Source organism: Rhinolophus sinicus, chromosome 16 (assembly GCF_057876585.1).
Source record: "Rhinolophus sinicus isolate RSI-liver-muscle chromosome 16, RSI-T2T, whole genome shotgun sequence".
Taxonomy (NCBI): domain Eukaryota; kingdom Metazoa; phylum Chordata; class Mammalia; order Chiroptera; family Rhinolophidae; genus Rhinolophus; species Rhinolophus sinicus.
The window spans coordinates 77934007-77957955 of NC_142516.1; the positions used below are offsets into that span (position 1 = coordinate 77934007).

Genomic DNA, 23949 nt, shown 5'->3' on the forward strand with positions numbered 1-23949 from the left:
CTCGGCTGTGTGCCAGGCCTGTAATAGCATCTGGAGGAATAACCAACATCTAATGGATGCCTCCCATGGGTCAGGCATTTTTCTAGGCTCTTCCCACATATGAACCAGTGTCATCCTACCCATGGCTCTGTCCTCCAGACCCTGGGCTCAGGTCTGCCTAGGCCCTGCCCCCTGCACCACAGCTGTGCCACATGGAGAGACAGTCTTAGAGGTTTTTATTGTAAATGTCTTTCTTTCCCTCTTAATTGTTTTGTTATGGAACTTTTCATATAAACACAAGATGAGAGGAGTCAACAGTGAGCCCCCACATGCCTAGTACTGGCCGAAAAATCCACCAGCTTTCAGCTGTTTTTCTGTCTCCCTCACATTTTCCCGACCACCCTCCCTGCCACCCCCACCCCAGAGTATTTTAAAACAAAACTGTGGCACATCCATCGTGTCACCCACGACAACTCCAGTACACAGCTCTAACAGACAGTTTTTTAAAAAATACAGTTACGATTCCATTTTTGCATTCTACAACACAAATGATAATTCCTTAATATCATCTAATACCCACCATAATTCTCCCCAGTTGCCTCAAAAACACCTATGTACACAGGTGTTTGAATCAGAATCTAAACAAGATCACACAATTCATTGGGTTTTTATGTCCCTTCAGTTTCTTTTCTTCTGGAACAGCTCCCTCTTCCTTCCCATTACCTTGGTTTGTTGGAGAAACGGGGTTGTTGGTCCTGGAGAATTTCCCACATTGGAATTTAGGAAAATCTCTCACTGGGATTTGGCTGGCAGTGTCCCTGTGGTGTTATGTATCATGTTCCTTTGACCCCAGTAGTTCCTGCATCACATGGTGAGAAGCTTGCTCAGGTCTGTGTTCAGGTTGCGGCAGGATCCTTCCCAGGTGGGGGTGCTTCCGTTTGGCTAGAGGCCTCCGTGCCTGGCCGTCCCCTTTTAGGCAGTGATCCAGGCAGTCCAGCCCCATCTGTTCACAGAAACTCCCGTCAACTTTTCACTTACAGTCAGAGCAGCCATGGAGGAGTGTTGGGAAGGAAGAGTTGGCTAATCCTGTCCTTCTTTTTCCCTTTGTTAATTGTGAGTCCTCTACAAAGAGTTTCCCTCATTGGTGACTCGGTTGTGCTAAACTTTCTTTCCATCATCAGCAATATTTACCTGCACTTTTCCTCATCAACTATAGAAAATGTAGGATAAATGTTTTTCTTTGATTTATCAATTTTCAGAATAATGAGTTGGTGCCCTGGAATGCAGAAGTCTCTTAATTCTTTAATTTTTAAATTGTAAGTGTGTTCTATGCATTATTTAGGACATACGTAACACTAAAAACATCTTCTTTATTTAAATCTAGTTCAAATTTACCTGGTGCCCTGTATTTTTAATTGCTGATCTGGCCACCTTGGCCGAGGCTGGTGACTCTGCCACCCCACTACACCACGGGGTCCTCCTGACAGCCGCAGGGAGCGGGTAGGGGATGGGGCTGGACAGCAGGGACCAGAGCTTCAGTATCCAGCCTTCCCTTCTGTGGCCTTCCCCTCTGCTCGTCCTGGCCCAACCTTACGGGAGGCCAGGCCATCTTCGCCTCTGGGTGCTCACCGCCCTCACCGCCTCCCCAGGCCCGGAGCGGAGCGTGGATGTGACAGATGTCACCAAGCAGAAGGACTGCAAGATGAAACTGAAGGAGTTTGTGGACTATTACTACAGCACCAGCCGCAGGCGGGTCCTCAGCCTCACCAGCCTTGAGTTCTCTGACACCAGGTGAGCCGGGTGGGTGGGGCCTGGGGTCAGGCCCCAGGAGTCCTGTATTATCCCGCTCCAGGGAGGCACATACGTTGACAGGTCTCAAGGAGTGTAAAATACTGAACACGACATTATTTTGTTCTTTTTCTTCTAAAGTATGAAAGTTATGCATTGTGAAAAATTCAAACAGAAAACAAGGAGAAAGATGCCAGCTCGTCTGGCTGGCCCTATCCTGCTCCCCAGAGGCATTGGGAATGATCTGGAGTACTTTCCTCCAGAAAGCACGTGCTTGTCATGGCGCACACACACGCTCACTGAGAGACCAGCACACTCCCCAAAACACTCACACACATATGCAGACACACCCCCACACAGGTACACACGCTCCCACCGCCCCTGTGCCACACATACTTCTACCCTTGCTCGTGTGCATGCACACACTTTAATTTGCACCTTCAGCACAATGGGATCGTGTCGTAGCAGCTGCTCTGCTCCTGCCTTGTCAGCCTGAGCCACCCCCGTGTCCAACCCACTTGGTAGAGCCCCACCCTGCTGGCTGCTGTTCTCAGGACAAGATCACTGCAGAAGGCGCCATGGCTATCTGAGCCCACCTAGTTCCAGGCTTCTGTTGTCATAGGTTGGTCAGATGCTGGCTCTGCCTTGTGTCCTTGTGACTCTGTGCTCCTAGGACCACCGGCCAGCCAGGTCCACCGCCAGCTGTGTCCCTCTTGTCCCCTCTGTCAAATCCCCGCCCCTCTCCAGCTGGCCCTTGGGAAAGGTCCCGTACACCCTCTCTCTGCAAGGCACGAGTTAATGATGGTTTAGTTTAAGGACAATTTCATTTTTGGATTATTTCCACCTTGCTAATTCTAGAAAGCACACGAGATAACAAAATAGCCCATGTGCAAAAGGATAGGTAGGAAAAAAATAAGAGTTATTGAAAAACACATTGAGAAATAGCATATATAACTATGCCAGGAGCCATAATGCAATAATGTAACTGGATGCTGAATTTTGTTTGAGCTTCCTGACAGCTAAGGCCAAAAGGGAAATAAGGGTAAGGTAGATTATGGTATCTAGGGAAAACAGCCTCCTATCTATGTGTTCACGAGAAAGGTTTTCTCCAGGGCCGAGCTCTGAGGAGTGTGTTGCTTTGGTACCAAAGAACAAACTGACTCATGTCGCCATCAACTTGATTGGCTGCCCTGGCCGGAGGGGTCTTCACAGGCTGATGGAGCCAGGAGGAGATGGTGCTGTGGCCTCTCAGGCCACCTGTTTGCTATCAGGAAAATGTATGGTGCTTCTGGTGTCCAAGGACTGTGGGGTGGGGGCCATATACACTTCAAACAGCCGTTAATGGTCCTGGTGCCAGCGCCATCGAATGCCCTCAGGTCATCTTCTATACCATCCCGAGGGAAGAGGTATGGTGTCTGTTTCATCAGTGCAGTCTGTCTTCAAAGATGTGTGCTGGGGTGCAAGTGCTAGGCCCAACCCCATGGGCTGTCTGGGGCTGTATTCAGGATATCCATGGGGGCCTTGTGGCATCTCCCCTCCTCTCCGGGAGTCTCTGAAAGGCTTTGGGGAGCAGCTGGCATTGGGGGGAGGAGAATGGGCTGGCCTTGTACCTGAGGAGCAGTCAAGCAAGGAAAGAAGGATATTTGGGGCCATGTGGGGAGACAGCGGCAGCCCCACAACTGCTGTGGTGTATGGTGTGTGGAGGAGGGTCTTGGAGGAGGACACAGACACTGACCAGCGAAGACGGCTCTCATGGGGGACATTGAGGGATTCTAGTTTGGAAGAAGCCAGAGGTTTAAAGAGGAGGGCCCTTGAGCTCAGGGTGGCCTGACCTCTGATTTGTGAAAGTCTTGTCTGGGTGGCATGGCCTTGAATGCAGAGATGTGTGGATTCCATCCTGCCTGAGGCAGCAAGAAAGTTGAGGCTGGCCCCGGGAACCTGAGGTGCCCCAACACAGGTACTGCTGAGCTGGACGTTCTTGAGGCAGTACTGTGCATTTTATCGTGGACAGGGACATTTAATTGCAGCAAAGTCTGCCTTCACCTTTTCGCACATTCCCTGGAAGTAAGCTGGCTGGTCTGACAGTGACTGGCGTGGCAGAGGTTCTGGGCACCCCATTGTCAGCACTGGAGATCAGCGGCTTTTCTTGAGGCAATGCCAAGAGGCACTTGGGCTGCATGTGAGATATGATACTCTCAGGCCGTCATGCCAGCATGGCATGGACCAGCCCAGGAAAACACCTTTCGAGGTCTCCAGGAAAGGGCTGTCTCTAGGGTAGACTGTCCTCAAGCCTTCTCCACACCCATCTTTGGGTGAGGAGACCAGTGTTAGACACCTGCCACAGCCATGCCCAGCGACCGGACTTGTTCTGCCCTCTGTGAGCCTCAGTTTGTGCATCTATAAGATGGGAATAATTTCATATAGCCCGACGTGAGAAATAGGCGTGGGATGTGAGTCTCAGAGCACCTTTCCTGCCCCACCCGGGACATAACAAACATAGTATCATTTCCTACCATCACTGACTGCTCTTCCTGTCCCTGCCCCCAGAATGTCTAGCTTTGTGGAGCCGCCTGACATTGTGAAGAAACTGTCCTGGGTAGAGAACTACTGGCCTGACGATGCATTGCTGGCCAAGCCCAAGGTGACCAAGTTCTGCCTGATCTGTGTGAAGGACAGCTACACCGACTTCCACATCGACTCCGGGGGCGCCTCTGCCTGGTACCACGTGCTCAAGGTCAGTCTCGGGGGCATCCCTCGCCCTTGACCAGGTCGATGTCAGGCTGCAAGAGCGTCTGCAGTTTTCACGCGCCCTCATCGTGGCCAGCACTGGGAAGGATGAGGGATAAGATGTTTCTCCCCCAGGAGGTGGGGGGCGGGCAGGGCAGAGGCACCTCAGGACCAAAGCAGCATGACTGTGCTGCCTTTTTCTAAAGACTGAGACTCATGATGCAATCAGAAGAGGCCCAATGGAGTGGTGACCTACCGCTCAGTGGCCGCTCTTATCCAGGGAAGGGAGAATGGTGCTGGAAAGACTTCCTGGAAAAGGGAACAAGGGAGCTTGCCCCACTGGGGCCCTCCTTCAGAGGAGTGCAGGGGCTGGGCTTTGGGTGCATCTGAGCAGCAGGGAGGGCTGGGGTCCCCTGGCTGGGGGCAGATAAAGAAGCTAGGGGAAAGGGAAGACGTGAAAACAAAAGAGACCCCGAGCCTTGGGCTCAGCCACCTGCCCAGGTCTCCCTAGACTGAACAAGTCCTGCCCTGTACCCTTCCCCACCGATCATTCTGGCCTGAGTATAGGGCCTCCGTGTCTCAGTCCACGTCCAGGCACAGGGTCGGCCAGGGCCTGGCTGCGGGGCCTCCTTCTATCTCCAGCCAAGACCCAAACCATTCTCTGGAGCAGGCTTTCCTATAACTCTTCAGACAGGTCACAGCTTTGTCCCTTGGCACACGTGGTGTCCCTATTGCTGCAGAGATATGGCGTGTGGGGTGGCAGTGGTGACCCGACCATGCAGAGGGTTCCTATGCCTAGAACCTTCCAAACATGCAGACTTCTGAATTGTAAAACACGTGTGGCCTCAGGGTTTTAGGGGAGGAATGGTGGGCCTGGGTAGGATTGTGTTCAAGCCAGGGCCCAGCACAAGGAGCCCAGGGTCCCCAGGACATGGTGGGCTCTACTCTTCCCCCATAGTATTCCTAGGTCATGGCGGGCTCTCTCCCCCACAACATCCCCAGGACATGGTGAGCTCTGCCCACCCTCCAGCATTCATGCAGTCGTGCGTGGCGGGCTCTGTCCCCACTGCAGTCATGGCGTATGACAGGCTCTGACAATGGCCTCTCGTTGGCAGGGGGAGAAGATCTTCTATCTCATCAAGCCGGCTTCCGCCAACATCTCCCTGTATGAGCGCTGGCAGTCGGCCTCGAACCACAGCGAGATGTTCTTTGCCGACCAGGTGGACAAATGCTACAAGTGCACCCTTAAGCAGGGCCAGACACTCTTCATCCCCTCAGGTGAGCACCCTGTCCCCATGCTGTGTCTCCACCACTGGGTTTTGCCCTGGGAGGTTAGGCCCACTGTGTGGTCACCTCTGGGGCCACCTCCGGGTAGAGAGCCCCTGCAGCCTCTGGCCTGGCTGTGCTTACAGAAGCTGGGCCATGGGCATGGGATTGCATGGAGCCTGGAGAGCCCAGGCCTGAGGCCAAGCCACACTGTCAGAGACGGGTGTTTGCTGATCTTGACATTTCAAACATAGCAGAAGGAGGAAGTAGGACGTGAATAGATAAACGCCCTTTGCAGACGTCACATTGCTTCACCCATAAATATTTCACCATCTCTGAAAGGCTTCCTTTTAAAAATAATATAATTACACACCTTAAAAATGATTAGTTAACAAATACTTAGTTTCACCAAATCTTCAGTCAATGCCCAGATTTTCTCACTGTCGTTTATGGGGCATCACATTTCTGTTGACTTATGTGCCTTGGAGTCTCTCCTTATCTAGGTCCACCCCCACACCTGGCTCCCCACAATTAGTTGTTTTCCCAAGTCTGGCCCAGGCTCCATCTCTGAGGATAATGTGGAGATGAACCCAGCTCTCCCAGGAAGTGTGGCATCCCTGCCTCCTCTCCTTCCACCCCTGCATGGGGAGGTCGGGGATGCTGGGCAACCCTAACCAGAGTGGGTCTGAGCAAGTCCGGCAGCCCCCAGGCCTGAGTTTGCCCATCTGTACCACGTGGGGTGGATTAAACAGACTTGGCCAGCTCAGACATGGTCTCCTTCCTGGAGGGCCCACCTCCTCCTTACACGAGGCCAGGCCAGAGCTCCTGTCAGGGGTCCCCAGTGGATAGAGGCACAGAGCCCATGCTGGCCAGCTCAGGCCAGGCAGCCGCCAAGAACCTGGCATGACAGCGCTGTGAAGGCCGAGCCACGTCTGTCTCCCCAGGCTGGATTTACGCCACGCTCACGCCCGTGGACTGCCTGGCCTTCGCGGGACACTTCCTCCACAGCCTGAGTGTGGAGATGCAGATGAGGTAGGGTCACACTTGCCCCTGGGCTCCACCGGGCATGGTCCCCACCATCAGTGTGACAGCAACTCCCGAATGGCTGGGCCTCCATGTGTGTGGGAGGCAGGAGGAGGTGTGCCCTTGAGATGCCTAGTTTCTGGACAGCCTCCATGGCCTGTGGCAGGTTCGGGGTGAATTGAAAGGCTGACCTGCCTTCCCCTAGCTCTGACCCAGAGGTCTCGAAACCATAGGGCTCACCGTCATACAGGGCACTTGTCCCAGTGTGGTCCCCTGGTTCACCTCACCATGCAGAGCCCCGCAGGAAGTCCTGAGCAGGCGTGGCCTCGATATGGCCTTGTCATAGCCATGGCCGCGGCGTGGGTTCACCCTCCTTTAGTGTCACCTGCTTAGGACACAGTGCACTGAACAGTTCTTTGGTGTGGCTTCCAGAGCGTACGAAGTGGAAAGAAGATTGAAACTGGGCAGCCTGACTCAGTTTCCCAACTTTGAAACCGCCTGCTGGTACATGGGGAAGCACCTGTTGGAGGCCTTCAAAGGTACATCCTGGTGTCTTGGCTGTTTGTTTGCATGTGGAGCTCAGGGACACCGGGAAGGGGTAACAGTTCTGTCCTCATGCATCAGACCCCGAGGCGGGCTGAACACTGCCGTCAGGCAGCTGAGCAACTTCCCTCCGCTCCCAGGCCTCGTCCGTGCCAGGAGGGGCTGGGCTGGACTCTTGCCTGCAGGGCTGTCTGGTGTTTCAAATAAAGCACTGGCCACATGTTCCCAGGCCTGGTGTACATGCTGCTTGGTGCCTGTGGCCTTCTGTGGGTACTGCCAGGGCTCTGTTGGGACACACCTGAGGGACCGCCGTAACGACCCTGCCACATGGGGCTGGGTGTGTATGTCAGGGTCCATGGGGGGGCACACAGGGAGGGGCCAGCTCCACGGGGCCCCTGACCTCCGTGGACACGGAGCCCTGTTCCAGGCCCTGCTGGTCACACCTTGGGGAGCAGCACTGGCACCCCACAGACGTTCCACAGCTGCATGAGGGAACCAGAGGAACTTTGCTTCAATGTTCTCCTTTCTCAGCGGTACCTTTCTGGAAGCTGCTCTTTTGTGTCTGTAAGAGCAGAGCGAAGCCCACCTATAGGGACCCTCTTGACTTTGGCTCTAGTTTGAGACGAGAAAGCTGAAAATGGTCCTTAATTCGAACTGGCCAGGTTTCAATGAAATTCGCCCATCAGGCCCCAAATTCAGAGCTCTGAGCTCCACCCTGGCAGAGGGAGTGCCTGCCTAGGGGGCTCGGTGGGAGACAAGGTGGGGGCAGTGTGGGCAGAGCCCACTAGGGACTAACTGAATCCAGAGCGACTGCTGGCCAGTGGGGCCCCACTGGGACACCCTTGCCACCCTGCTTCAAGCCTTCCTCTGTGAAGGGTGACAGCATAGCCGCCTGGGACCAAGAAGACCCAGGGATCTGCCTCCAGCCAGGCAGAGGGGCATTTAGTCACCTGGCAGTGTCAGAGCTCTCCGACAGGAAGCGGGAATGCTCTGTCCCTTTTCTGTGAGGCTGACCCTGGCCCCCAAGGGCATCTTTGAAGTGGGCCCCAGCGGGAATCGGACCCACCTCCCTGTGTCCTTCAGCCATGCAGAAGGTGGGAATCAGAAAGCTCCTGGGATGCTTGGTTCTGGGCTCAACTGTGACCCTTTGCTGAGGCGGGCCGAGGAGCAGGCAGAAGGGGTAGCCAGGCCGCCTGGTGAGGGGCCTGGAGGGTGGATGGTGGAAGGGACAGTTCTGCCCCGACAGGTGTCCTAGACAGGCGTCTCCCAGGTTCTAAGAGGAACCGTTGGCAGTTGGGCCAGTGGCAGTGGGCAGAGGCCTCTGGAAGGTCCAGCCTTGAGCTGTCCCCTCATTTCCATCCCACCTTAGGCGTGAAGTCGCCTTCAGGTGACAGGTGAGGGCAGGCAGGTGCCCACCTGAGCAAACCCCTTCATCTCCCCCCAGGTTCTCACAAATCCGGGAAGCAGCTGCCCCCTCATTTAGTCCAAGGAGCTAAAATTCTCAATGGTGCTTTCAGATCATGGACGAAAAAGCAGGTAGGGAAGTGTGCCAGGCGTGACCCAGGGTGAGGGGAGGATGGCAGGTGGGGAGCCATCCCCAGGGTTCATCTTTCCTTCCGTGGGAACTAGTGGGTGAAGAGCAAGCGGGTGCCACCAGCCCAAGTCAGACACCTGGGTGGGGACGAGGGGGTGGGTAACAGGAGAGAGCCCTCCATCTGGAAGCCCAGCCTAAAGGGTAGGGGTTGGGTAGCCTGGAGATTCAGTGGGAAGAAGGCTGGTGGCACTGAGTGAACCCCAGAGGACAGGAAGCAGGAAGATTCTGTGCAGCTGCCAGCCAGATGACCAGGTGCCGGGCTCTGGACAGGAGAGCAGGGATGCCCTGTCAGCCCCTCCTGGCTCAGGTATCAGCTCAGCCCAGCTTTGCCAAGTGACAAAGGCAGGCCTTTCCTCCTCTGACCCCCTACCCCCACAGCCACCTGCAGTAGCACTGTCCTGTGTCCCCATGGCCCCCTATTAGCACTGCCCTATGCTTCCCATATCCCCCACAGTAAGTAACACTGGCCTGTGCCCCCCATGGCCCCCACACCTTCACTAGCACCCATGCAGCAGCTCTTTTTCCAATGGAGGCCCCCAGAGAAGTGGCTTCAGAGTTCCCTTGGCATCTTGCCTGGATTGTTGGCACACAGGGAGGGGAGGGGCCCGATCAGCCTTGGGCAGTCTCTGGGTCCATGTCTCCTCACTGGGGGCTCCTCTTTTCCCAGTCAGGAGAGCCAGCACTGTCTGAGTGGGCCCGGGCCCCACTAGGCCTGCAGGAGGCCTTGGGGGTGGGAGCCAGGAGGGGTACACCTGTGTGCTTCCTTGTGCTTCCTGCATCTCTCATGGGTGAGCCAGGTGGGGTGGGTCAGCCAGTGCCCTCCCAGGGCTGTCCTGTGGCCACATGTCCTCTGGCCTCAAAGCTTAGAGTGAGTGGTGCAGGGCACCCCTTTACCTTACCTCAGCCAGATGGCCAGGACAAGCAACCTTGTGCTCAGGAAGAAGGGACAGCCCACACTCGCTCTGCAGCTGCTGGAGTCTCCGGGACTCACTTTTTCCACCTGTAGAGTGGGGTCACAGCAGAGCCTTCTTGTAGGGGCAGTGTCTGGCTGGAGAGGGCTAACTTCTCCAGGACCCCACACAGCCAGTCTATGCCCATGGCAGCTCCTGTCCCATGCCTGTCTGGGTAGCGGTGGGTCCTAGGTCAATAGGCAAGGCAGAGCTGGAGGGACAGAGAGGGCTAGTCAGGAACCACAGAGGCTGAGCCTGCTTGGGGCCCCTGTGGGTGAGAAGTAGAGCAGAAGTGGGCATGGCACAGAAGGCGGGCATCCATGCCCAGACTTGGCAGCTGGCCTGCTGACCCTGTGCGTGGCTGTCCTGCAGGCTTTGGCAGAGCATGAAGACGAGCTCCCAGAGCACTTCAAACCTTCGCAGCTCATCAAAGACCTCGCCAAAGAGATCCGGCTCAGTGAGGTAGGGCTGACCCCGGGGCCTCTGACCCTGGCTGAGGGAGGCCTGTCTGTCCGTCTTCCCTGGCCCTCCCCACAGCGCCAGCCAGGGACTGCCATGTGGGTCTCCTGCATGACGTGGGCTCGGACTCCTAGACCCCTGTGGCAGGCTGCAGTCTCCTGGCGGGAGCTTAGGGAAGGAGACATGGGGTGTGAGCTCCTCTGCAGTTCCCTGTAGGGCTGGTGGAGGAAGAGTCTAGCCCCTCCAGCCATCCCCACCAAGGAGGTAGAGGGCCAAGTGGCTGACGGTGTAGACACATGTGCCCATGTCACATGCGTAGTGTAGATAAATGTACCCTGTCACATGAATGGTATACACAGATGTGAGTGTATCACATGATGGTGTAAATGGATGTGCCTGTGTCACATGGATGGTGTTGATTGATATGCCTGTCACATGTACAGTATAGATGGATGTGACTGTTACACGGATGATGTAGGATAGAAGTAAGCATGTCAACGATGGTAGAGATGAATGTGAGCATGTCACATGGATGATATAAGATAGATGTGACTGTTACATGGTGTGGGCAGATGTGAGTGTATCACACAGATGGTGTAGAAGGATTTGCCCATGTCACACAACGGTATAGATGGATATTCCTTTCTCGCTTGAGTGTCTCCCATGGCCTGGGGCCATAAGCCCCTTTTGGCAGGAGGCAGTTGATCACCTCTCTCTCTCCTTCCCCCAGAATGCCTCCAAGGCAGCCAGACCCGAAGTGACTACAGCCATCTCCTCGAATGACATCTGTTTTGGGGACCGAGAGAAGGAGGAGCCCCCATCCCCCATTGAGGCCAGCCCTCCTCGGTCCCTCCTGGAGAAAGTGTCCAAAAAAAAGACTCCCAAAACCATGAAGATGCCCAAGCCATCCAAAGTCCCTAAGCCCCCCAAACCCCCCAAGCCCTCAAAGCCCCCCAAATCACTGAAGTTGAAGGATGGGGGCAAAAAGAAAGGGAAGAAGTGCAGGGGTTCGGCCTCACCTACCATCCCCAACCTGGACCTTCTGGAGGCCCACACCAAGGAGGCGCTGACCAAGATAGAGCCGCCCAAGAAGGGCAAGGTGGGTAGCCTCACCCTCCCCACTGCTGGGCGGTCAGTGGGCCAGCACACACACTAGGGACTGGGCCTGTGGGGTGGAACTGGGGTTGCCATGTTCTTGTGCTAGAAAACCAGGGCAGGTGGGCTCTGCCCCAAGCTTGGCATGGTGGGCAGCTGGAGAGAGACCCTCACGATAAAAGCAACAATATGTGTGCTGGGACGGGGTGGCACCATGGGGAGTCACCTAGGGGATGAGCTGGCTGAATCTTCCCTGAGGCCCAGGCATTGGCTGAGATCTGAAGGCGGGTGAGGCACCTGTTGGAGGGTAGTGGGGAGGCAGGAGGGGTGTAGCAATGGGGCCAGGTTGCTAGAGGGGCCTAAGCCCCCATGAACAGTGAGAGAGGCGAGCCTTACCCTGAGGACCCACCAGTGTGATCAGAGGGTCTTGGTGTTGGCTTCAGGGACCATAAGTTCCTAAGACCGGGCCCCATTGAGTGATTTACTGCTAGTGGGAGGTGTTAACCACCTCCAGGAGGTCAGCGACCACCAGGGCCAGTATTGCAGGGCTGCAGTGGGACACATTGGTTTTCCCTTCCTCAAGACAAAGAAGGTAGATAGATGAATGAATGAATGGAGGGAGGGAAGGAGAAAAAAGGGTAAATGGGTAAGTGGGTGGATGGGTAGTGGATGGGTGGGTGGATCGATGGATAGGTGGGTGGATGGATGGATGGATGGATAGATGGATATATATGAATGGGTAGGTGAATAGTGGATGAGTGGATGGATGGGTAGGATAATGAGTGGGTGGACAGATGGGTGGATGGTGGATGGATGGGTAGGTGGATGATTGGGTAGATGGATGAGAAGATGGATGGATCAATGGATGGGTGGACAGGTAGATATGTGGTTCAATGGATGGATGGATGGTGGATGGCGGATGGATGGGTGGTTGGGTGGGTGAGTGGATGGGTGACTGGGTATGTGGATGGATAGGTTGGTGGGTGGATGGGTTGGTGGGTAGATGATGGATGGATGGCTGCGTGGATGGGTGAGTGGATGGGTGAATCGATAGCTGGGTGGTGTGGATGCATGGATGGGTGGATGGATGGATGGATGGATGGATGGATGGGTGGGTGGATGGATGGATGGATGGATGGGTGGGTGGATGGATGGATGGATGGATGGGTGGGTGGATGGATGGATGGATGGATGGGTGGATGCATGGTGGATGCATGGTTGATGGGATGGGTGAGCTGCTGCATGTTGTCTAGCAGGAGGGAGGGGCTCTGTCACTCATTTTGTCCTGTAACCTGAGGTAGTCCTGCTGCCCTCCCATGTCCACTGCTGGTTCACGGCTGCTGTTTTCTAGGCCTCAAAGAGTGTTCTGAGCGTTCCCAACAAGGAGGTAATTAACACACAGAATGATGTGGAGAGGCTAGAAATCCGAGAGCAAACTAAGAGCAAGTCGGAGGCCAAGTGGAAGTATAAGGTGAGGTGTGTGTGTGGGGGTGTGCATGTGTGTGTACTTGTTGTTTGCACACTCATGCTGGTGAATGTGTATTTTCAGAGGGGGCTGTGTTCAGGGGAGGCAGTGTGTGGGGTGTGTGTGAGCTTGTGTTATGAACAAAGGTACATACCTGTGTGGCTGTGTGTGTGTGGGTATGTGTACGCTTGTAGGGCATGTGCAAGTGTGTGTCCACCTGTCTGTCCCCAGTAAGTGGTGCTGTGAAGGTTTGGTCACCTCCCGTGGGGTTGTTCTGGGGGCCTCCTAGCCAAAGAGGCCAAGCATGTGCCCCTCTGAGTTGATGGACAGCGTTGTCCTCCTTCGCCCAGCCCCATTCAAGCTCACACTCCCTGGAGCCAGGCAGTGTCCCAGGGCAGGTCCTGCAGGCCTATGGGTCCCCGGTGACATGTGCAGAGGGAAGAGGCGAGCTGGTCCTGCTGCTTGTACCCACTGGCCTTCTGCAAGGGGCTTAAGGACGGACCGGGTTTGCTTTTCAGAACAGCAAACCCGACTCCCTACTGAAGATGGAGGAAGAGCAGAAGTTGGAGAAGCCTCCGTCTGGTAACAAGGACGCCAAATTCTCATTTTCTTTCTCCAACAAGAAACTTCTGGGGTATGTGATGCTTGTGACAGGAGGGGTTGGTCCCATTGTACCACATGTCACACAGACACAGACACACAAACACACACACACATACACACCCGCACACCCACCCCACATACACATCATACAGGCACAGTGAGCAGGTTGGATGGGTCTGATCTGTGGGTCCCTGTTGCCATGACTTCCTGGCCCTGATCACGTCCTTGATTTCTCTTGGGTCCCGAAGGGCTTTTAAATGGTGTTAACTCTATGACTGACCATATGGTAGAGAGTTTAGAAATGGAGGAGAGAAAGGTAAACGTGACTCTGTAATCATACCACACCTGTGTGTGTGTGTACGTGTGTGTGTGTGTGTGTGTGTGTGGTTGTGTGTGTGTGTGTGTGTGTGGTGTTACCTAGCTCATGCCCCCACACCCAGCAGGCTCAGCACTGGCCTACCTCTGTGTTTCCGAGGTTGAGAATTGTTGCTGTACCCTTGGGAATTGCAGACATCTTTACCCCAGCCTGCTGTCCCTACTCCTGAGCATGTGCCCAGGCCCTGAGCCGACGGGGAGGCCGCGACCAGAGCTGTGGGGCAGGCTGAGGGAAGGCCATGCTGGTCCAGTGGCCAGGGTGGGCAGTGAGGGGCATACCCTGAGACAAGCCCAAGGAGAGGCTGGGCATCGAGGAGGGGTGGGCCCCTGCCTGGGGTCACAGCATTGGGAGGAAATGCGAGGTTGGAGCGGGGGGGCGGGGGGAGTTCGGAAGCATCCAGCCTGGCTGGTGACCCTCTGAGGCCTGTGGCGGGGTGGTGAGGGTACTGGTCAGGCCATGTGGACCCACACTGACCAGCCTACTTCTGCCCCAGTTCCAAGGCCCTCAAGCCGCAGACGAGCCCAGGGGTATTCGGGGCCTTGCAGAACTTCAAGGAGGAGAAGCCTCAGCCTGTGCGTGATGAGTATGAGTACGTGTCGGATGATGGCGAGCTGAAGATCGACGAGTTTCCCATCAGGAGGAAGAAAAATGCCCCGAAGAGGGACCTGTCCTGTGAGTTGGGGGATGTGGGGAGGGGCAGACCCAGCCCTGTAGGGCCATCCCGGAGCGGGCAGGTATCAGGCGTGGCCAGCCATGGCCCATCCTCCCAAAGCCACCACTGACTCCCGTCTGCTCTGGTCTCAGTCTTACTGGACAAGAAGGAGCCACTGCCCACGCCTGTCACAAAGCCAAAGCCAGACTCGGCACTCTACAAGGTAAGTACCTGGGACGGCGAAGCTCTGGCCTGTACACCACTTGGTGGGACATCTCTCACTGAGCTTTCTGCTTGGGGTGCAAAGGGGGTCTTTATGCCCCACCCTTTTCTCGGGGTTTTTGTGGGGGGAGGCTGGTTTGGACACCAAAGATAGCGATGTGAGCCCTGGGGCCCCTCATGGGAGGGAAAAAGCAGGTGCAGGATGTGGAAGGTCTGCAGCTCTCTGCTTGGTGGGGCCTTCAGACCCCTCAGCCAGACAGGCCATAAAGATAACAGATCTACTTGATGCTGAGGATGGGGTGCAGGGGGAAGTGGGGCCCGGCCTGCTGGGGGATTAAGTTAGATGACCTGGAAGTCTTCATCTAACCCAGGATGTGGCAGCTATCTCCATGGAGGCTGGGGTTTCCATGGGGGTCACATTCTACCTAGCGAGACCCCGAGTGTCCCCTCAGAGCCACCTGCCAGGGGCTATTAACTGGGGTCCCTCAGGTGTGGGTACATCCTCCCACCTGCACCCCGTCCAACCACACCAGTTCCTCTTGTACCTATGGACCTCTCACATAAGGTTCTAGGGACCGGGGTTCCTCTCAGGAAACAGTGCTGGGCATGACAGCACTTGGTTTCTTTGAGGGTAGGGCTCCACAATCCCAGTGGAAAGCTCCAGCACCCATGGCGGGCTGTGTGTGGCCAGCCAGCCCCAGGTGCTCATTACACAGCAGGCTCTTTATAACTTTTAACAACTTCTTTTTCTTGTCAAGAGGAACAGCACGGTCCCTCCCCTAAGCCCTGGTCTGACTGGCTCCCTGTCCCCATAGCCGAGCGACGACTCCTCGGACGAGGGCTCCCTGCACATTGACACGGACACCAAGCCCATGCGAAACACCAAAGTGAAGAAGGACGGCGGGGGCTCAGCCGCAGGCATCCTGGACCTGCTGCAGGCCAGCGAGGAGGTGGGCGCGCTTGAGTACAACCCCAACAGGTAGGCCCTGGGCCCAGGGGTGGCTGAGGGGTGTGGGTGCTTCACATGGGCCGCACAGGGGTTCCATGTGGGGCTCTGTTGGCTGTGGCAGTTTGCACACAATGGGTCTCAGGGCCCATGTCCCAGAGGCAGGGAGGCCAGAGCAGGACTCCTGTCTACAGAGGTGGTGCCAGGCAGCCAGGGAGGTGAGTGTTTGCTGGCCATGTGCGTCCTGTGTGTCGGCAGAGGTCCTGATGAAGGGCACCGAGCACTAAGGACAGAGGGTCCTCCCCACAGTAGTGCCTGGACAGGGAGGCGGCTAAGGAGTGAATGTGGGTGGGGCCATGGTGGAAGGCGTCGAGGAGCAGCTGTACCTGGGGTCCCTGTGGGGAAGCAGGACCCAGCTGGGCACCTGCCAGTTGTCAGGGCTGCTCCAGCTGGGATGCCCAGCCATCTTCCCAGCCATCTCTGTTTTGTCACTTCCTGGATGCCATAAAAATAATGGGCAAAAATTTCCACGGCGTGCGCCTAGTGTCTAGGTCAAGGGCATTTGAGGTACGTGTCTGGGACCACAAGACTGCTTTCTTTACAGAGCCCTCACCCCACGGCACAGGAGACAGTGGCCTCCGAGTTCAGGGATGTGAGAGCTGCGCTGTGAGGAGGGGTTGGGTGGGCCGCGTTCCTAGATCACCACACCGTTGGGGGACAGACTGTCCTGGAGACCAGATGTGTGACCTGTCTGGCTGAGTCCGGAGCCCACTCACCTGATGGTAGATGCTGTTCTGTCCTGGAGGCCCCAGGATTCCGGGTGGGTGGGCAGGTGGTCCAGGACCTTTGTCTGCTTAGCTCAGGCCAGGTGGCCCTTCCTGCCCAGGCCTGACCAGCCTCAATCCTCTGATTCAAGAGAAGTGGATTAATCTGGGCTTTGCATTGGATGAAGGGCTGGGGCTCATTTCTCTCATGATGGTCCAGAGAGTTAAATTCTCTCTGGATCCCAATTAAATTTTGTTTGTAAGCATTTTGGCCAAATTGTTTTTTCATCTGGCATTTCTGCAAGTACCACAGACAGAACGGAGGAGTCTGGGCCTATGCCCCCTGCAGCCTCCCCAGTTGGGGACCTTAGCCACTGTGGTGGTGTCTCCCCACCTAGTCCTCAAGACAGCAGCAGATTCTCACTGCATAGATGGGGAAACTGAGGCTCGGATTGCTTAGGCAACTTGCTAGGAGGTGGCAGATAGAGGACCAGAATCTCCATTTTCCTGATTACAGAGTCGAGCATGAGGCCAGGAAGGTTGGTGGTGCTGGGTGATGGCATCCAGGCAGGAGTGACTTGGCAAGGAAGGTGGGCCCACATGGTCTGCTTGGTGCCCGCTCTGTCCCCTAGATCTGCTCTCCACACCCCCACTTCTGCCTCCAAGTTCATGTTTCCAGAATCAAGGTCCCAGGGCCACGTGAGCCCATGGAGTCCAAACGTCAGGCCCATTTTAGACAGAGGGGTTTGGGAGGCAGATTGGAGCTTGATTGAAAAGGGCTCTTGCTAATCAAATGGGCGCATCTTTTTTCATAAGTTACTACTTTTTGTGCAGTGTTATGTCCTCTCATGGGAGTGGACATAGTTCCCTGCTCAGCTTTAAGTGGTTTCTGTGGGTGTGAAACCTAAGCCCCTCACTGCAGAGACACCCTGGACCTTTTTCGGGAGGAGGGGCCTGGCTGTGAGCCCCTTTCCCAGAGGACGCTGATGCCCGCTATCGGCTCCATGCCCCTTTGGGGTGCCCTTTTCTGGGGAGAGCTGTGGCTAGTGATGTCTCAGTGACTGGTTGCCACTCAGATCCTGGAGAGGCACCCAAGACACCCTGGCCCCCAAAGTTCCAGGGAGAGGCCCCTGAATGAGGGCAGATAGGCCAGTGCCCAGGACTCGCGGGGAGCGGGGAACACAGCTGCTGCAGCAACCAGGAGGGTGGCCAGTCTGGGAATGCACTGCTGACTGCTCTGTAGACGCACACACACGTGTGCCTCACACGCCCGCACACTGCACACGTGCCTGCTGGGCCACCCCCCTCAGCCTGCCACAGGCAGTTCCTCTCCCAAGTCTCCCATTTGGAGTGTAGGTCAGTTTTTGATGGTCCATTTGCTCTGTTTTAAGTATTCACTATTTGGAAAAAAACAGCTGAAGAAAATGGAGGAAAATATGTTAATTTCTTGTGGATGGTTTGCTTAGTGTTTACTGCTAGGGGGAACAGAGAGGATTTCGGTATGATAATTGGAGGATTAAGGTATTATTTTCCATGTGCACTGGTTAGACTTTGCTCCTTGATCCGTGCCTGGTGTGGACAGACGGCGGCCCCGAGCGGTGGCCCTGGGCTCCACGGCCCCCCTCTTGGGTTTCAGCTGAGCTGGGCTGGGACCTCAAGGCTCAGCTGGCATAGGTGGGTGGGTAGTTGGCTTTAAGGGACCTTCGAGGTTGGTATACTGACCCCCACCCTCCCGTCCTTGCTGGAAGTCTGATTTCTATATAGCCATGAGGCTGCATAAGGGGCCCAGGCCACATCGCCTCCCCCACCCCCCACACACACCAAGAGCCTGGTACAAAGGGTGGAGGGCTAGTTCTGGGCTTGCTAGCTCCCATGCTGGTTCGGGGGATTGTCCCTGCTCAGAGTGTCGATGACTGTGGTATAACAGTGACACTGCCAAATACCGCACGCCCCCAATGGAGTCTGGGCAGCCCTTTGCTCATGGTGAGTGGACAAACGGGTCACAGTGCTGTGTGGCTGGTGCTGGGGCAGGGGGCACTGAGGCAGGCAGAAGGGCCAACTGGGGCTTCCTGAGAAACCAGGGTGGTCTGACTGTACTTGATTTTCCCATTGTTTGCGGCTTAGGAACACAGTCCCATCAGGTCAGGGCAGGGGAAGTGGTATTGGAGGAGGGGTGCCCCAAGAGACACTACCCATCACCTCCTCCCCCAGTTCGGCCTAGAGCCCTGAGTACACCTCGTAGGATGGCTTCCGTCCACACTTGCTTGGTGGCCCCGGGACTGCAGGGACTGTACTCTTTGTCTGCCCCTGTGGCAGCTCCATCTCCCTGCCCTGCTCCAGCTTCAGTCTTGGGAACCTCTTGTTTCTCATTTTAATGGTCTCACTAAATATGCTTTGAACACTTCTTGGAAATGGGGGAAGGTATGGAGAGGGGACAGTGTGAGAGAAGATGGTACAGAACCCCCAGTGGGGCCGTATGGACCCATACTTTCTGGTGCTGTGTCAGGGCCACAGCAGCCCTGCCGGCAGATTTGCGGGGGCGGGGCATATGCGGTGGGCATGAGGGGGCCTGTACATCAGACACACAGGGTGAGACCACTGCTGCCTCCTAGGTCTGTGACAGGAGGGCTAAGCAGGGCTGTAGAATCCCAACCCCATGCCAGGCTCCTGGCCCTGCCTCTCAGGGCCCCAGGGAGCAGAGGGAGAGTCAGCCACCCCCAGTCCCTGATGCAATGAGAGGTTTAGCTGGGCCCTGAAGTCTGGGGCAGCTGTTCTATCCCAGGTGACAGCCAGCAATGGCCTTGAATTGAGTCACCCTGCTGGGCCAGGCCCCCTAGGAGCTTCCTGGCTGGGCATTGTGCCTTATGGGGATGTGGAGGGTGAACAGGGCGGGACCCTCTGTCCTGGCTGCAGGGATACCCAGAGCCCAGGCCAATCCAGAATTTCTGGGCGGGGCTTTAGCATTTGGCATTTATAAGCTGCCCAGGGGTTCTGGTGCAGAGACAGGTTGGGGATTCTGGCTGTGAGAGGTGTGGGCTCGGGCAGAGATAGGCTGTGGAGCAGGGAAAGGAGGAGAGGGCATGGAGCGGAGAGCACCCCTCCACGAGGAGGCTGAGAAGGACCCCATGGGAGGGTCTGCAGTGACGAGGAGGGGAGGGAAGCTGCTGGAGGAGCTTTGGCCTGGAGTGGCCTTGCTGTCCAGAGCTCTCAGGACCTGGTTCTGTGGGAGCGTGCCACCCGCCTACCCCTCCCAGAGCCAGGCCAGCACATAACAGAGTGGCGGGCAGTCGTGCCAGCTGCACTGGGTGTTTCAGAAGCCAGAGCAGGTCCTTCTGAAGAGAGGGGAGCCAGTGCAGCTTGGGGAGGCAGCAGGGGCTCGTGTGTGGGGTATGGGACGAAGATCACTGGGAAAGTGCTGGCTGGCGCTAGGGGGGCAGCACTGCCCAGAGCTGGAGGGCAGCAGGGTGCTAGAATCAGTAAGGGGAAGGTGGCATCAAGAAAGTCGCCTCATTCAGCTTGGGCATCGGGACTGAGAGGAACTAAGCTCGGGCTGAGCTGAGGTGTGAATGGCCGTCAGGTGAGGTACAGGTACAGGTACAGGTGTAGGTGCAGGTGCAGTGTAGGTACAGATGTGGATGTGGATGTAGGTCCAGGTATAGATACGGTGACAGGTGTGCGTGCGGATGGGTGTGGGTGTAGATGTATGTATAGGATCAAGTGTAGATTTGTGTGTAGATGTAGTTGCAGGTGCCAGCACAGTTGTGGAGAGAACATGTGGGTCACCTGGGCAGAGCATGGGCGGCGGGAGGGAGAGGGCTGTGGTACCCCTATCTCGGAGTGCTGAGTGGAAGGGTGCCCTCCAAGGTGCAGGGAAAGGAGCGCCCGGGCTGGGGCTGAGGGCAGGGGTCCAATGTAGGAGAACAGTGTGGGGTGGGCTGTGGAGCACCCAGAGCCAGCTGGAGTGAAGGAGCATGGGCGGCCTGCGGGCTTAGGCTGTCAACCACCTTCCTGAGCCCCTCTTCCTCCCCTCTCTCCATTCCCCTCCCTTTGTCTCCTCTCCAAGCCTCTTTCTGCCCTGAGGCCTCAGGGCTCCCCCGACTCCTGCCCTGGAGTGAGGGTGGGAGCAGAGGGGAGGCAAAGGTGGTGGCTGGCCATTCCCATGGGTAAGTTGTCAGCCACCACCATTTCTCCTCACATCCTCTCCTGACCCCTGGATGAGTGGATGTGTGGGCCGTGGGCCACGGGCCTGGTCTGAGCTCCTGTCTTTCTGTGCCTCCAGCCAGCCCCCAGCCTCCCCCAGCACACAGGAAGCCATTCAGGGAATGCTGTCCATGGCCAACCTGCAAGCCTCCGACTCCTGCCTGCAGACCACGTGGGGCCCCGGCCAGGCCAAGGGCAGCTCGCTGGTGGCCCACGGCTCCCGGAAGAATGGGGCTGGCGGCAAGAGCACAGGCAAGCGGCTGCTGAAGAGGGCAGCCAAAAACAGCGTGGACCTCGATGATTATGAGGAGCAGGACCACCTGGACGCCTGCTTTAAGGACTCGGACTACGGTGAGTGCCTCTGGCCATGCAGCCAGCCCTGTCTTAGGACAGATAAGTCACAAACCATAAACGTCACCCTTTAAAAGTGTGGGGCTCAGTGGTGTTTAGTATATTTAGAGGGTGTGCCACCATCACCACAGACACAGCATGTCACCACCCCAGAGGACACCCTGCCCGCTCCACTCCGCTGTCCCCTTCCCTGGCCCCTGGTAACCTCTGGTTTGCTTTCTGTCCCACATATCCTAGATACGTCATCTTCACAGTATCCAACAATGCTGCGTCCTTTGTATCTGGCTTCTTTCATTGGCTTACTTTTGAGGGTTCTCCCATGTTGTAGCACATGTCAGCACTTCATTTTGTGGGTGAATAATATTCCACAGTGTGGACATACCACATTGTTTATCTCTTCATCCACCCACGGACACGTGGGTGTCCACCTTTTCGTGACTGGAATAGTGCTGCTAGGGTGTGCAGGGAGTTTGTGTGGCCTGTGTCCCCAGGTGCATATGTGGGAGGGGCCAGGCCTCGTAACTGCTGGGTCAAAGGTTGCAGCTTATTTCACCTTCTGAGGACCCGCCCAGCCATCCTCCATGTAGCTGCACCATTTCACACTTGTAGATGTGTCGAGGCTGCATGCGGGCACCCTGTCTGTCTCTGTGTAGATGGAGAAACAGTGGCTCTGTGGCCTGTATCTGAGGTGGCAGGCAGTAGGTTGGGGGCTGGGCCATGAGTATGGCCTCCTTCTGGGGGCACAGCCATTCACCCCCAGCAGGGCCTCTGCAGGCCCTGGACTCCAGGCTCCAGGCTCTGGAGGAGCTGCTGTCGGCCTCCTAGGAGGAGATTCAGGAGCAAGGACCTGCCCAGGGACATCTCTCTCGGTCCCCGCGGGACATAGCGTGCTGACACAGGCCAGGGCCAGGGGTCCGCTGGCCCCCATGCTGCAGGGCAGGCCTTCAGCACAGTCCCGAAGGTCCAAGGGCCATGTTTTCATGCTGCTGTACCCAGACAGCCCCCAGCAGTGATGTCGGCCCTGCCTCACCTGGTGGACACGTCCATGTCTTGCTGTGGGACCTACCCTGGTCTGACGGACAGTGGAATGAACTCTATTTGCTGGGCTCCCTTGGGGCGTGGGGCAGGTCCTGGGGGTTCAAGTGCCACAGATTTGGAGGTTGAAGGTCACAACCTATAGTGGGAAGAGCAATAGTTGGCAAGTCACCCAGAGCTGCTGTGTGGGGCTCCCTCCCCCAGAGACTCCCTGAGATGGGTCTGGGGACCTTCATAGCCACCTAGCTCCATGATAGCAGGAGAGAATGAGACTTTCTGAGAAGAACTGGGTGTCCAGTGGGTGCTACAGCCAGTCTGGGGTGGGTGAGGCTGGTCAGGTGTCCCTGGGGGCTGCATGGGGCCTCTTGGATGGCCAATTGCTGTCCCTCTCTGAACCTCAAGGGGATTTGGGGTGGACGATTTCTGGGGCACCTTTGTGCCCAGTGCTCTGCAATCTGAGGATGGCCCTGGGGATGCCAGTTACCAGGTCTGCCAGCTGCCTGCATGCCCACTCCCCACAGCCACTCCAGTGGCTCAGCCCTTTTTCCCCTTGTCTCTCTAGTGTACCCCTCCCTGGAGTCTGACGAGGACAGCCCGGTCTTCAAGTCCCGGTCCAAGAAGAGGAAAGCCTCAGATGACGCTCCCTATAGCCCGACAGGTTGTGCTGGGGCAGTAGGGGGGAGCGCTGCCCACATCTGACTGGTTCTGTGTAGGGCTCCGATGGGGCGTGGGAGGCCTGCTTCCCTCCTGGGACCTGGAGACCAAGCGCTCCTGTGAGTGGGCTGGTGTGGTGGCCCCGTGGTGGGTCAGCCCATTTCCTAGTTTCTCCTCAGCGAGCAGCCCTTGGAGGGCCACCTTTTCACCTGGCCCCTATCATGGCAGCCTTGATACTGGGGGCCTTGTCCACTTTCTAGGTGACCATCCACCCCCATGCGCCCTTTCCCGTCTTGCTGGATGGGATCCCTTACACTGTTGGGCCTCTCACTGACCCTCTCTGAGTTGTGATGTGTCCTGGGACTCAGGGAGCCTGGGGCCAGTCCAGGGGAGCCCCAGGGTGCACACAGTGTTAAGTGGATGATTGAGGCAGGCTGACCTTTTTTCCCAAAGCGAGGGTTGGCCCATCGGTGCCAAGGCAGGACAGGCCTGTTCGTGAGGGGACCAGAGTGGCCTCCATCGAGACCGGGCTGGCGGCCGCTGCAGCCAAGCTATCCCAGCAGGTGAGGAGGGGCCCCTCAACCCTGTGCAAAGACTACCCAGACTGGTGACTGTCATAGGCTTAGGGACATTTGAGTGTAACTGTTCCCTGTTCCTCTAGGCCCCTAAGTTCCTAAGAGTGGGGGTGGGGAAGCAGGGAACTGGTGGCCTGGGACCCTGACACTGACAAGTATCTTGTTGCTGAGGCCAACTGTCCCTAGTGCAGGGGAAGCCCCAGCCACTAGCTCCTCAGGCGGACCCTCCCTGGTCCCCAGTGATCTGGCGTTTTCCTCTGGTCCTTATGGAGCTGGAGATGGGTGCCTCGTCTCTGTGACATCTCTGTTCCGCCCATTTCGTTTGCCACTTCAGTTCCTTCTGGTCCCAGACCCCTCAGAAGTGAGGGTCCCAGACCCTTAGGTGCCACCTGGACCAGGCCCAACCCCATCTGGGCACTCAAAGAAGTTAACAGGACCAAAGTGAATGTTCTAGAACCAAGAGTCTCATGACAGCTCAGAGCAGGGTGATGGGGATGGAGGGTCAAGTACCGGTGCCACAGCCCACTCATCGCTGTGTCCAGGATGGTCTACTGCACAGAGAGAAGCATGGTGGGCCCACCTCGGGCCCCAGCCCTGTTCTGACCTTCTCAGGCACAGGCCCAGCCCTTTCTGCTCCCACAGCGCTGGCAGCTAAGCTTCGCCGGAGAGGCCTCATGCACAG

The 23949-nt window shown here is 56.6% G+C and overlaps 1 protein-coding gene across 1 annotated transcript in view; it reads left to right on the forward strand.

Moving 5' to 3' along the window:
* The window catches only part of PHF2 (PHD finger protein 2), a 91239-nt gene that overhangs the window by 64020 nt on the left and 3270 nt on the right, over positions 1 to 23949 (forward strand). Inside the window, exons 5-20 of the mRNA XM_074330235.2 lie at positions 1629 to 1770; positions 4315 to 4501; positions 5610 to 5772; positions 6705 to 6792; positions 7216 to 7322; positions 8771 to 8862; positions 10243 to 10332; positions 11060 to 11428; positions 12776 to 12895; positions 13408 to 13523; positions 14362 to 14540; positions 14673 to 14743; positions 15558 to 15721; positions 20732 to 21003; positions 22601 to 22696; positions 23146 to 23255. Of these exons, the coding sequence (XP_074186336.2) occupies positions 1629 to 1770; positions 4315 to 4501; positions 5610 to 5772; positions 6705 to 6792; positions 7216 to 7322; positions 8771 to 8862; positions 10243 to 10332; positions 11060 to 11428; positions 12776 to 12895; positions 13408 to 13523; positions 14362 to 14540; positions 14673 to 14743; positions 15558 to 15721; positions 20732 to 21003; positions 22601 to 22696; positions 23146 to 23255 (2366 nt within the window). The remainder of the gene's footprint in view (positions 1 to 1628; positions 1771 to 4314; positions 4502 to 5609; positions 5773 to 6704; positions 6793 to 7215; positions 7323 to 8770; positions 8863 to 10242; positions 10333 to 11059; positions 11429 to 12775; positions 12896 to 13407; positions 13524 to 14361; positions 14541 to 14672; positions 14744 to 15557; positions 15722 to 20731; positions 21004 to 22600; positions 22697 to 23145; positions 23256 to 23949) is intronic.